Source organism: Mytilus edulis, chromosome 3 (assembly GCF_963676685.1).
Source record: "Mytilus edulis chromosome 3, xbMytEdul2.2, whole genome shotgun sequence".
NCBI lineage: Eukaryota > Metazoa > Mollusca > Bivalvia > Mytilida > Mytilidae > Mytilus > Mytilus edulis.
This window is the reverse complement of record NC_092346.1, coordinates 3537210-3550554: the sequence shown is the minus strand read 5'-3', so window position 1 is coordinate 3550554 and position 13345 is coordinate 3537210. Positions and strand designations below refer to the sequence as shown.

Genomic DNA, 13345 nt, shown 5'->3' with positions numbered 1-13345 from the left:
ATGCATTAAATAATTTTTGTATTTACAGTACATATAACAAATATTGTTTAATAAACATACCCAGCATATATGCAATAAAATTTACACTCTTAAACAGAACAATCTGATATTCAGTTACTTGCTTGTAGATCTGTATATTAGAACATTTTGTTTTCTTCAGGTACTTGAGTTACAATCAGATCAAGGTGCTAAATACTAATGTATTCAAAGGATTGACGGATCTCCAATACTTGTAAGTAAACAGAGGCTTCAAACATTTTTTCCTACAATTTGTTTGCCTGCTGGTTCTGAAAACGTTTCTTATTTTCAAACTAATGTTTGATTTAGTTCAATATAGATTATTTAACGTTTTAAGTTATCATGAGAAAGAACTACAAAATACGGGTAAATAGAATTTTTATTATGATTAGCATTATTTGAATTTTTAAATGGTGAAGTTTTATTGTAATATAAACATATAGAAGTTAGCATAAAAAAGACATTGTGTTTAAAATATGTTATGCTAAGATAAATCAGTGTTTGTGAGAGTAACATCTCAAAACTTGTGTCTTTAAGCACATTCTTTTATCTATCCAAACTGTTTGCCGCACAACTATGAACAAGATGAGATAATATTATAACTAGTTTACGTCTACAGCTGAAGTCTAACTAAGTCTGTATACAATGGCGTTCCCTTATTTGTTTAAATATGGCTACTTAAGTAAGTGTCTCTACATTTATAAATTACATAACAGTAAAGTGTTTGAGTATAAAGTTTCTTTTAAGTTCCAGCGCTCATTTCTAACTTAATATTCTTGAAAAATATATATAATAACAAACATTGAGCATGAAATTTAATTGTATTAATCTGTCAATACATATGCCATTTGAGAACAAGTCCTCATTTAAGCCCTATCTCACATCTAAGTTCAGCAATATTTGGTATGCATATCTTTTGTATCTAAACAATTAGAAAAATGTGATTTAATATAGTTATTCTAAAATGTTATTTTCAGGGATCTGATTGTTAATAACATAACTACACTTGGTGAAAATGTCTTCAACGACTTAACGGCAGTTACACATTTGTAAGTCCTTGCAGCTACAACATTGTTGCCACTGTGTGTTGATTGTTTGTTGACGCATTATTTATTTATTTTATCTTATTTTCCTATCATATTGAATACTTTGAACTTTATACATTCCCTTTTACTTTAATGTATGTCATTCCTGTAAAATGCAAAAAAAAAAGATTTAAATCATTTTGTAGGTGAATTGATACGATAGTTGTGTTTTGTTAATGGCGAAGGTTTACATTGCATCCTTATAATGATCAATTTTCAACAGAAGCAGAGATAACATTAAATAAATGCGCTTTTGATATAATTAGCGTTACATATTCCTTAATCATGTAAATGTGATAAAACATGCGAAACCAAAATTATTTCCACTGAAAAATACTTTTCTCACACAAAACAAGAAAAACCATTGAAAAAATATTATTAATGAATTAAAGCCTTTATTGGTTTTATCATGATGATCTTAAAATCCAAGTTGAACAGTTTTGACTGATACTCTGTCCAAATATCCTTTAGATTCATTTGCCTGTTTTATACAGATTATTTATCTTAAATCATTTGCCACTGGTGATGACCATATATTAAAAAGCCTTACAAAGTCTGCTCACCATGGAATCGCCTTTGTTACTGAAAACATGGTCAATGGACATTTATCAAAGTTTTTCTTTATCTAGAATCTAGAATGTCTAAAGATTTTCAGATTAATTAATTAGGACATTTTAAAGATAAAGAGCTTACCATGCTTAAAGGAAAAACCCTGATCATAAATATGTAAATGTTTCAAAACAAATAAAAAGGATAAAAGTTTTAGATAAAGGCAACAGTAATAAACCGCTGTTAAACATTCATAAATCGATTGAGAAAAAACAAATCCGAGTTACAAACTAAAACTGAGGGATATAAAGAAGAACAACAACACAACAGAAACACTAAATTGAAACAAAGAAACGAAGTATAAGATAACAATAGCCATTTTCCTTACTTGTTACGGGACATTTTAAGAACCAAATGGTGAGTTGAATCTTGATTTTTTGTGCTAGCCAAACCTCCCGCTTTTATAGCAATGTTACATATAACACTTAAATGACAACATTATATGGCAGGACTACAACACAAATAAATGGAAGAACATACAGGACAGAGAAACACACAAATAAACAATACAATAAAACATGACGACAACCTAATAGTTATTAAAGATACCAGGCCCACAATTAATACGCCAGAGGCGTGTTTCGTCTACATAAGACTTATTAGTGACGCTCAGGTCAAAAAAGCAAAGAAAGCCAAACAAAGAGGAAGAGCATTGATGACCCAAAATTCCAAAATGTTGTGCCAAATACGGCCAAAGTTATCTGCCTAGGATAAGAAAATCCTTAGTATTAAGAATAATTCATACTTTTGCAAACAGTTAATTTATAACCGAAGTGGTGACTAACTTCAAGATAATAACGAATATGTAAAACAACCTAGATCAGCACATAAAAACAGCACAGCCGAACAACCCATTGTATTTCAGCCGAATAGGTCGACGCACAAAAGTGACGTCACAGCTAAATTTCTAAAAAATAATTTTAGAAATAGTTCATTGTCATGTTACATGCTTAATTATGTGTTAGTGAATGCAGTTTTAACTGATGAAGATACAAAATATGATGTAGCAATTTATTTACAAAAAGTTGTTTTTGCAGGTTCCTGATGTACAATCAAATTACTTCTATTGGTGCCAACGCATTCAAAGGATTGACCGCTCTTCAGATCTTGTAATTAAATATATTCAGCAAAATACGATATGTAACCATATGTTGCTCGTTGGCCCTTGCATTATACCGATTGCCACCTCTCCAAAAAATGAGTTTATCAAAAATAGAAAAAAAACGTTTTGTTACACATAAGTTATGAACTAAGGGTTTTGTTTGTTTTTTCGGGACGGCATACATATGTATATATGAGTAGCAGATGTAAACTTTAATCATCTCTTTTCTCTATCGAGACTGGTTATGAATGTATATATAAATCATACATTTATCAATGAGGACATTAATATTTGACGTCAGAATAGCTCAATTAGGAACTGTCTTCATCAGCATCAGCCTAGGCTTTGTATAAAAAGGTCTTCTACTGCATTCCAAGTTTAATCAAGTTTAATCAATAAAGGAAAGACTAAACTGTCTGACAGCAGAAAGCTTAAAGTTTAGGAGCTATTTCATTTTTAGATATAAACAAATAATGATAATCATTATGTATCGTTTTATGAGCTACTGTTAATACTTATTATACAGGTTATCAAGTTTTAACAAAAACTCTGTACCACCTTCATGCTTTTTTTCAGGCTCCTGCTACACAATAAAATAACAACGATTGATGCAAATGCATTCGAAGGCTTGACCGCTCTTCAGAACTTGTAAGTATATTTATTCAATCACATCCTTTTCCGTCAATTGATGCAGATTTATCGTCTCATGATTGCATGTAAGATAAAATTTGTATAAGGTCCTTTCCTTTTTGATTTGGTAAACACATACAATTGAACTTGTTCATGTTTTGTGTATAACTAAAATACGACCTTCTACTTTTGCTTCATTAACAACGGCGTGAAATAATCTTCGATTGATCTATACTTTATGGTGGCTCATAGATACATACTAAAAGCTAATACAGATCCTTTTTAAATAATAAATACCCATATCTACATGCAATTTGTTGCAGGTTAAGTACAATAACTTTCGTATGTCTTTATTCAAACGATTGTTTTCGCTAATAGTTTAGAATGTATGTAATGCATCCGATTTTCCGTAAGAAATGCATTGACAAACGTCACACTAAAATAAACTGAAACTTCATCCTATTCGATCTAACATTTATATGTCAAAATCTGTGTGACTAGTTGTAAAAGTTGCGCAATAGTTAAACATGTTAAAATGAAGCATACATATATTTTCCTGTTTTGTTATTAAAGAAGTTTATCTGGCAATCCACTCAACTGCACCAATTGTGAAATGAAACATCTACAGTTATATTTACAAAGTCAGGCTTTTGGGAATGCTGGTGCAATGTGTGATGGGATTATGATAGTTGACTTTGTATTCACTAACTGCACAGGTATTAAACTACAGAAATAGAGTAATAACAAAGAGAAACAGTAAACCCTTATATAGATATAAGATGTGATAGGACTGCCAATGAGCCAACTCTCCATCCAAATCATAATTTGTTAACAGTAAATAAACTCATCATAGATACCAGAATTGAAGTTTTATATTTACGCCAGACGCGCGTTTCGTCTACAAAAGACTCATCAGTGACGTTAACCATTATAGGTTAAAGTACGGCTTTTAATACCGAGCCTTAGCTCACACCGAACAGCCAGCTATAACAGCCCCCAAATGACTATTGTGAAATCATTCAAACAGGAAAACCAATGGTCTAATCTATATAAAAATAAACGAGAAAACGAGAAACACTTATGAACACATCAACATGTGTAGAGTTAACACAAAGCAATTGTAAATTTACCAAATGAATTGTTATGAAAGTCGATTTAAATAATCAAAATCATTATCAGTGTTATCACTGTTTGACCCGGATATATATAACTTACGTTATTATGAAAAAAACAACGTTGATAAGTTTGACTTGAACTTACACAATTTCCCGACTATCTCGTGAAACAAAGAAACCACTTGTTTTTATCATAAAAAATAAACACACAATCCGATAAATCGATGATTAGTTTCTCTTTGAGTTGTCCTTAATTTTATTGTCATGGCTTTTTCATATTGTCGGAAACTTTTGAGTTTGAATTTTCCTATAGTAGCTTTACAATCTTTGCTACCATTTTACACGAACTGTTCCCGACATGATTTCTGTCATACAGCAAGCAGAATTTACATGTTTTTCTACAGACGTAGTATTTTGAAATAAGAAAACTAAAAACAACAAAAGAAAAAACAAAAGAAAAAACAAAAACAAAAATAAGAACGAAAGAAACATGTAATTTTCCCATTGTACTTATTGATAGAAACGTTTTTATACATTTTTTCTGTTACTGTTGGTCACAATCCTTCCATTGGTTTCTCGTTTATTAATTTGTGTCCGACATTGACATACCAATGAATATACCCACTAATGCAGAAGGATTTTGTTTTATGTTTATTAGTCTTGGCCATAGTCTAGTCCTGTTAAAACACGAAAACGAAATTGTTTGTTTAGTTTTTGATATCAATTTTGTAAACCTTTTTTTTTGTTTATTTTTATAATTAGACGTACTAGAAAACTAGAAATAAACACACAATCCGATAAATCGATGATTAGTTTCTCTTTGAGTTGTCCTTAATTTTATTGTCATGGCTTTTTCATATTGTCGGAAACTTTTGAGTTTGAATTTTCCTATAGTAGCTTTACAATCTTTGCTACCATTTTACACGAACTGTTCCCGACATGATTTCTGTCATACAGCAAGCAGAATTTACATGTTTTTCTACAGACGTAGTATTTTGAAATAAGAAAACTAAAAACAACAAAAGAAAAAACAAAACAAAAAACAAAAACAAAAATAAGAACGAAAGAAACATGTAATTTTCCCATTGTACTTATTGATAGAAACGTTTTTATACATTTTTTCTGTTACTGTTGGTCACAATCCTTCCATTGGTTTCTCGTTTATTAATTTGTGTCCGACATTGACATACCAATGAATATACCCACTAATGCAGAAGGATTTTGTTTTATGTTTATTAGTCTTGGCCATAGTCTAGTCCTGTTAAAACACGAAAACGAAATTGTTTGTTTAGTTTTTGATATCAATTTTGTAAACCTTTTTTTTTGTTTATTTTTATAATTAGACGTACTAGAAAAAACAACAAAAACTACTACTCGACTTACAACCAGCGTTACAAGAACTAGTCAAGGTAAGACCAGAATTCGTGTCAGTACTGAAAGTACACATTGTACTCTCAACAGGACTAATAAACATAGTAGTAAAATATCAACATCAAACCGTAATGGTCATATAGGCTGACTAATATCGTAACACGTCTTCAATGGAGTTGACTGGAAAAATGAAGGAATATTTTGTTTTATATTTCTGGCTTGTGTCAGGCACATATAGAAAGCACTCTAACCCGTTTTATGAGGAATATCTCGCATAAAAATACGAATGAAGAAAACATGACAGTATTAGTCTGTCAGTGTTTTTTTTTCCATTGGTATTTGTTTTTTTTTTAGGCAAAAGAAAAGTTGAACATGATACGGATACTAACAAAAAAAGTTCACACGAATGACAAAACACAAAGTTGAAAAATACAAGAGATTCACTCATTTCGTAAATCGAAATAAACGACAAGGCTAAAAAGAAAAAAAAAGTACAACAGAAAAGTATTTGCACACACTACACAACATAGAAAACTAAAACTTAGCAACATGAACCACAACAAACAAGGGGATGATCTCAGGTGCTTCGGAAGGGAACGCAGATCTTGTTCCACATGTGGCATCCATCGTGTTGCTTATGTTAATACAAACCCGGTTATAAGTCTAATTCAGTAGATAACATTCGTGGAAAATCATTCAAGGAAAAATATTAGATAATTAGATCAAGTATCAATTTATTTCAGATTTAACATCAAAGAGTTCGACTAATTTACAACGATTAACGGAGCCGCTGTTGATGATTTTACTTACTTTGTTGCTGTAACCTTTTGTATTGTTAAATTTTGCAGTTATTTAAAGAGGTAATTTATACTTTAACACCGGAAAATGTATACATTAGAAGAAAACATTTTACGATATACGTTAGTGTACGGAATGATTGTTTATAAACAAACATTGACCATAAAGAGTAGTATGCGTGGAGCCATTGTCAATGTATGACGTTTTTAGTACTTATTACGTCAGTACATATATTTTAATTTGTTGAGACCCGAGAAGTACTTTCTGCAAGGCCCTGTGTTTTGAATCTTTTAATAGGATCATTGTTATCGTGCTATCTACCGATCAGTGAATATTCGTAGTGAATATTCGTACATATATTTTAGGCAGAATGGATTATTGTTACGATTTAATTTCAAGTCTAATACAGTTCTTAGTACACATCGCCTTTTTAAGCTCACCTGGCCCAAAGGGCGAAGTGAGCTTTTCTCATCACTTGGCGTCCGGCGTCCGTCGCGTCCGTCGTCGTTAACTTTTACAAAAATCTTCTCCTCTGAAACTACTGGGCCAAATTTAACCAAACTTGGCCAAAATCATCATTGGGGTATCTAGTTTAAAAAATGAGTGGCGTAACCCGGTCAACCAACCAAGATAGCCGCCACGGCTAAAAATAGAACATAGGGGTGAAATGCAGTTTTTGGCTTATAACTCAAAAACCAAAGCATTTAGAGCAAATATGACATGAAAAAAATGTTCATCAGGTCAATTTCTATCTGCCCTGAAATTTTCAGATGAATCGGTCAATCGGTTGTTGGGTTGCTGCCCCTGAATTGGTAATTTTGAGGAAATTTTGCTGTTTTTGGTTATTGTCTTGAATATTATTATAGATAGAGATAAACTGTAAACAGCAATAATGTTCAGCAAAGTAAGATCTAGAAATAAGTCAACATGATCAAAATGGTCAGTTGACCCGTTTAGGAGTTATTGCCCTTTATAGTCAATTTTTAACCATTTTTCTTAAATTAAAGTAATCTTTTACAAAAATCTTCTCCTCTTAAACTACTGGGCCAAATTATTCCAAACTTTACCACAATCATCTTTGGGGTACCCAGTTTAAAAAATGTGTAGCGTGACCTGGTCAATCAACCAAGATGGCCGTCACGGCTAAAAACAGAACATAGGGGTAAAATGCAGTTTTTGGCTTATAACTCAAAAACCAAAGCATTTTGAGGAAATCTGATTCGGATAAAAATGTTTATCAGGTCAAGATCTATCTGCCCTGAAATTTTCAGTTGAATCAGTCAACCCGTTGTTGGGTTGCTGCCCCTGAATTAGTAATTTTGAGGAAATTTTGCTGTTTTTGGTTATCATCTTGAATATTTTTATAGATAGAGATAAACTGTAAACATCAATAATGTTCAGCAAAGTTAGATTTACAAATAAGTTAGCATGACCAAAATGGTCAGTTGACCCCTTTAGGAGTCATTGCCCTTTATAGTCAATTTTTAACCATTTTTCATAAATTTAAGTAATCTTTTACAAAAATCTCCACTGAAACTACTAGGTCACAATCATCTTTGGGGTATCTAGTTTGAAAAATGTGTCCGATGACCTGGCCATTCAACCCAGATGGCCGCCACGGCTAAAAATAGAACATAGGGGTAAAATGCAGTTTTTGGCTTATAACTCAAAAACCAAAGCATTTTGAGGAAATCTGATTGGGATAAAAATGTTTATCAGGTCAAGATCTATCTGCCCTGAAATTTTCAGTTGAATTAGTCAACCCGTTGTTGGGTTGCTGCCCCTGAATTAGTAATTTTGAGGAAATTTTGCTGTTTTTGGTTATTATCTTGAATATTTTTATAGATAGAGATAAACTGTAAACATCAATAATGTTCAGCAAAGTTAGATTTACAAATAAGTCAGCATGACCGAAATGGTCAGTTGACTCCTTTAGGAGTTATTGCCCTTTATAGTCAATTTTTAACCATTTTTCATAAATCTTAGTAATCTTTTACATAAATCTCCACTGAAACTATTAGGTCACAATTGTCTTTGGGGTATATAGTTTGAAAAATGTGTCCGATGACCTGGCCATTCAACCAAGATGGCCGCCACGGCTAAAAATAGAACATAGGGGTAACATGCAGTTTTTGGCTTATAACTATGAAACCAAAGCATTTAGAGCAAATCTGACAAGGAGTTAAATTGTTAATAAAGTCAATATCTATCTGCCCTGAATTTTTCAGATGAATTGGACAACTGGTTGTTAGGTTGCTGCCCTCCAATTGGTAATTTTTTAAGAAATTTTGCCGTTTTTGATTATCTTGAATACTATTATAGATGACGATAAACTGTAAACAGCAATAATGTTCAGCAAAGTAAGATCTACAAATAAATCAACATGACCTAAATGGTCAATTGACCCCTTAAGGAGTTATTGCCCTTTATAGTCAATTTTTAACAATTTTCATTACTTTGGAAAATTTATGTAAATTTTTATCAAATATAGTTTTCTGTTACTAATGGGCAAAGTTCATTATAGATATAATTGTAAGAAGCAAAATCGTTCAATAAAGTAAGAACTTCAAACACATCACCATCACCAAAATACAATTTTGTCATGAATCCATTTGTGTCCTTTGTTTAATAAGCACATTGACCAAGGTGAGCGACACAGGCTCTTTAGAGCCTCTAGTTTTATATATACATTGCATCCTAAATAAAGGCAACAGTTGTATACAGTCAATAGTCATAAATTGATTTAAATACTTTCAACTACATGACAATCCGTCAAATGAAATGTGATTTTGACAACCGTCAAACAGACAAATAGTTATCAAAGGTACCAGGATTATAATTTAATACGCCAGACGTGTGTTTTGTCTATATAAGACTTATGAGGGACGCTCACATCAAAATAGTTATAAAGCCAATGAAGGAAAAAGTTGAGGAGCGTTGAGGACCAAACATTTTAAAAAGTTGTACCAAATACGGCTACGGTAATCTATACCTGGGATAAGAAAATCCTTAGTTTTTCGAAAAATTCAAAGTTTTGTAAACAAGAAATTTATTTTTAAAAAATAGCATAAAACACATAATTAACAATGTACTTAAATCTTAAATCAACATAACATCATTTTTTATAAATGCATACAACCGAATCACAGTTTCTAAATATCGTACTAAGTAACGTTCATAACAAAACAAAAAAATAAACCCAAAAGATGTATATATAATGAAAATGTAAAGGACACAGAAAAAGGTCGGAATAGCACATTTTAGAGCAACTTTGCTTGATTTCTTGATAATTTCTCTTTATATGTACGAAAAATTACGTTTGTGTCCAACAGTGGTTATTAAACTCAAATGTTATTGCATGAAACTTAAAATCAGAATGATTGATTGATAGAGAAATAGAGTATATGATTGAGTAGTGCATTTCTACTTGAAAGACCACAAAGTAAACTGTGTGCTTTTTTTGTGCTTTTTTGTGCTTTTTGTTACATTTGTTTGTTTTTATAGTGATTTAGATGATAACACAATGTTGACCGCTATACCCCCATTTTTGACATTTTTACCTATTGTGTCTGTTCACGCATCGGGTATATTATAATAGAATTTGATGCAACTGTCATACAAGTGAGAGGTTTAGCTATTATAAAACCAGGTTCAATCCACCATTTTCTACATATCAAAATGCCTGTACCAAGTTTGGAATATGACAGTTGTTATCCATGCGTTTGGTGTGTTTGAGCTTTTGATTTTGCTATTTGATTAGGGACTTTCCTTTTTGAATTTGAGTTCAGTATTTTTGTGACCTTAATTCACATTAGTAACATTATACCACCTTAGTAACAATATACCTACTGCACCTGTATTCGGTTTTCAAGAGCTTGCAGCTGTGAATCAGACTTTGTAAAGATTCACCAGTGTCTGAGCAGAAAAATGATATCCCATGAGTATGTTAACGAACGTCTTGTCCTTTTTTTCATAAGTTCATTGGAAGATACGAAGATCTTGTTGATAAATATTCTGTATCAACTAATACACGATGGTTTTTAAGATTTGATGTTTTTTTTTTGTATTCTTGTCTATCGTGTTTGCAAATGTAATTTTTCAATATGCCTTTTGGTTTTTCTTTTCTTTGTATACACATTTGTCTGTTTTAAAGTAATTAAGATTATAATACAGCTTTGACTGTTTTACCCCAATCTTTTAAAATTTCTGCCTATTATGTCAGTTTGGTTTGTTCACACATCGTTGTCAATAAAATGGAATTTTACTCAATTGTCATACAAGTGAGAGGTTTAGTTAGCTTTAAAATCAGGCTTAATCCACCATTATTGGTACAAAAATGTCTGGTACAAGTCAGGTACATGCATATGACAGTTGTTATCCTTTCAATTGATGTGTTTTAGCTTTTGATTTTGCCATTGATTAGTAACTTTGCGTTTTGAATTACCCACGGAGATTGGTATTTTTAATAATGTACTTCTACTACCTACAGTAAACACATGCGAAACGATGCAACTGCACACAAAATCACATTCTGAAAACATAGCCGTATTTGACACAACCTTTTTCAACTTTTGATCTTCAGTGCTGTACAACTTTGTACCCTTTTTTTCACTTTCGATCTTTTATATCTGGGCGTCACTGGTGAGTCTTGTGTGGACGAGGCGCGTTTTTGGCGTATTGAATTTTAAACCTGATGCTTTTTGTTATCAATTAATCATGTGTTTCTTTTTCTTATACGTTATCCTATTTATTTGTATTGTAGTCCTGTAATATTATGTTGTCATTTCAATGTTATATTTAACACTGCCATTAAAGTGCGAGGTTTGGCATGCTACAAAACCAGGTTCAACCCACCATTTTTTCCTTTAAATGGCCATTGTTATATTATAGTTCGTTTCTGTGTGTGTTACATTTTAACGTTATGTCGTTAATTTCTCTTATTTTTGAGTGTAAATTCACATTGCGATAAGACGTGTCACGGTATTTGTCTATCCCAAATTCATGTATTTGGTTTTGATGTTACATTTGTTATTCTCGTGGGATTTTGTCTGATGCTTGGTCCGTTTCTGTGTGTGTTGCATTGTAGTGTTTTGTCGTTGTTCTCCTCTTATGTTTGGTGCGTTTCCCTCAGTTTTAGTTTGTTACCCCGATTTTGTTTTTTGTCCATGGATTCATGAGTTTGAACAGCGGTATACTACTGTTGCCTTTATCTATCTAAATATATAGCTAAAACATTTACTAAATTAAAACTTGAACGAGAACTTTAAAGATAAATGTAAAACACATAATACGTCAGCTTTCTCTTATCAATAATACTTGACATACTCAAAAACAATTATAACAAATCATTTCACATCGCAAATAAATTAACCATAAACAATAACATTGGTTTTTCTTTAAAAGGGAAAAAAGCATGCGTACCGATGTTCTCTCAACCAGACCAATGGCAACGTTCTACAGAATCAACCTATCTAGAGACAATTGTTTTTTGACGTTTCAAAGAAGATAGAAGCTGCAATGGCAGCGTTTAATATTATTTTCTTTTTTTCATTTTCTGTAACTATCTCGATAGACATTATATTTTTGTATGTGAACTTGTATCAATATTATACACAAAAGATATCCTACATGATGGCCAATGTGTGCTCGGCAAATTAGATGTTTGAAAACTCAAGTACTTGCGGTTTGCAGACAAACTTTTAGGCTTCACATTTCAGTTAAAAACGTTTTGTAAATATTATGAATATAGGATCTCTTTAAAACATATAAAATAAAAGTAATTCATGTGCCTTTCTTTAAATCAACAAGATTTCCTGAGTTTTCATGTGCATTTCTACAATCTATTAGATATACATATATATCTAAACATGTAGGACTGTAAGGTGCGATTGGGACGCTGGGGTACGATAGTCACGCTAAAGTGCGATAGTCTGTGCAGATAAGCGATGGTCGTTTCGTTGATTTTGGATGGTCTATATGACGCATGATGGCTTGTCTAAAATCGACAGATGTCCAAATAATAGACTGCTCGATATTTTCGTTCTGTTTCTCTACACAAAATACCGGCTTTGAAGAGGTATGCAAATGTTATGTAAATGTATTCAGAGACCGACATTTACATATATTTACAAACCGCTGCATTAATTTATCTTGTCTTTACATATTGTAAATATCAATATTTCTTGTGCTATACCCTCCGATGGGCGGTTATGAGAGACCGCGGTTAATAAAATATATTAACACCTAATCAAACCAATTTGAAGTTTAGAATTTATATATATTTATGACCGTCGCAAAAGTTTTGCAAACCTATGTATTTGTATACCCCTGAAAATGGAAATCTTTGTCATGTATTTTTCTATGATGTAAATTTATCCGTATATATATATATGTATATCTAATAGATTGTAGAAATGCACATGAAAATGTGTTTCTTTGTCTAGGTAGCAAAGCATCATTATTCAAATGATTTTATAGGGGTTATAAAGTGTAAAAAAGAGGGACGAAAGATACCAAAGGGACAGTCAAACTCATAAATCAAAAACAAACTGACAACGCCATGGCTAAAAATGAAAAAGACAAACAGAAAAACAATAGTACACATGACACAACATAGA

General features: G+C 31.8%; 1 protein-coding gene across 2 annotated transcripts in view; it reads left to right on the top strand.

The window, feature by feature from the left end:
• LOC139515644 (reticulon-4 receptor-like 2) overlaps positions 1 to 12514 on the top strand; it is a 29898-nt gene extending 17384 nt beyond the window's left edge. For both annotated transcript variants that reach the window (XM_071305269.1, XM_071305268.1), the window contains exons 7-14: positions 161 to 232; positions 996 to 1067; positions 2750 to 2821; positions 3391 to 3462; positions 4018 to 4160; positions 5903 to 5968; positions 6674 to 6790; positions 12132 to 12514. In XM_071305269.1, the coding sequence (XP_071161370.1) occupies positions 161 to 232; positions 996 to 1067; positions 2750 to 2821; positions 3391 to 3462; positions 4018 to 4160; positions 5903 to 5968; positions 6674 to 6753 (577 nt within the window). In that variant the 3' untranslated portion in view covers positions 6754 to 6790; positions 12132 to 12514. The remainder of the gene's footprint in view (positions 1 to 160; positions 233 to 995; positions 1068 to 2749; positions 2822 to 3390; positions 3463 to 4017; positions 4161 to 5902; positions 5969 to 6673; positions 6791 to 12131) is intronic.
• The last annotated feature ends 831 nt before the right edge of the window (positions 12515 to 13345 follow it).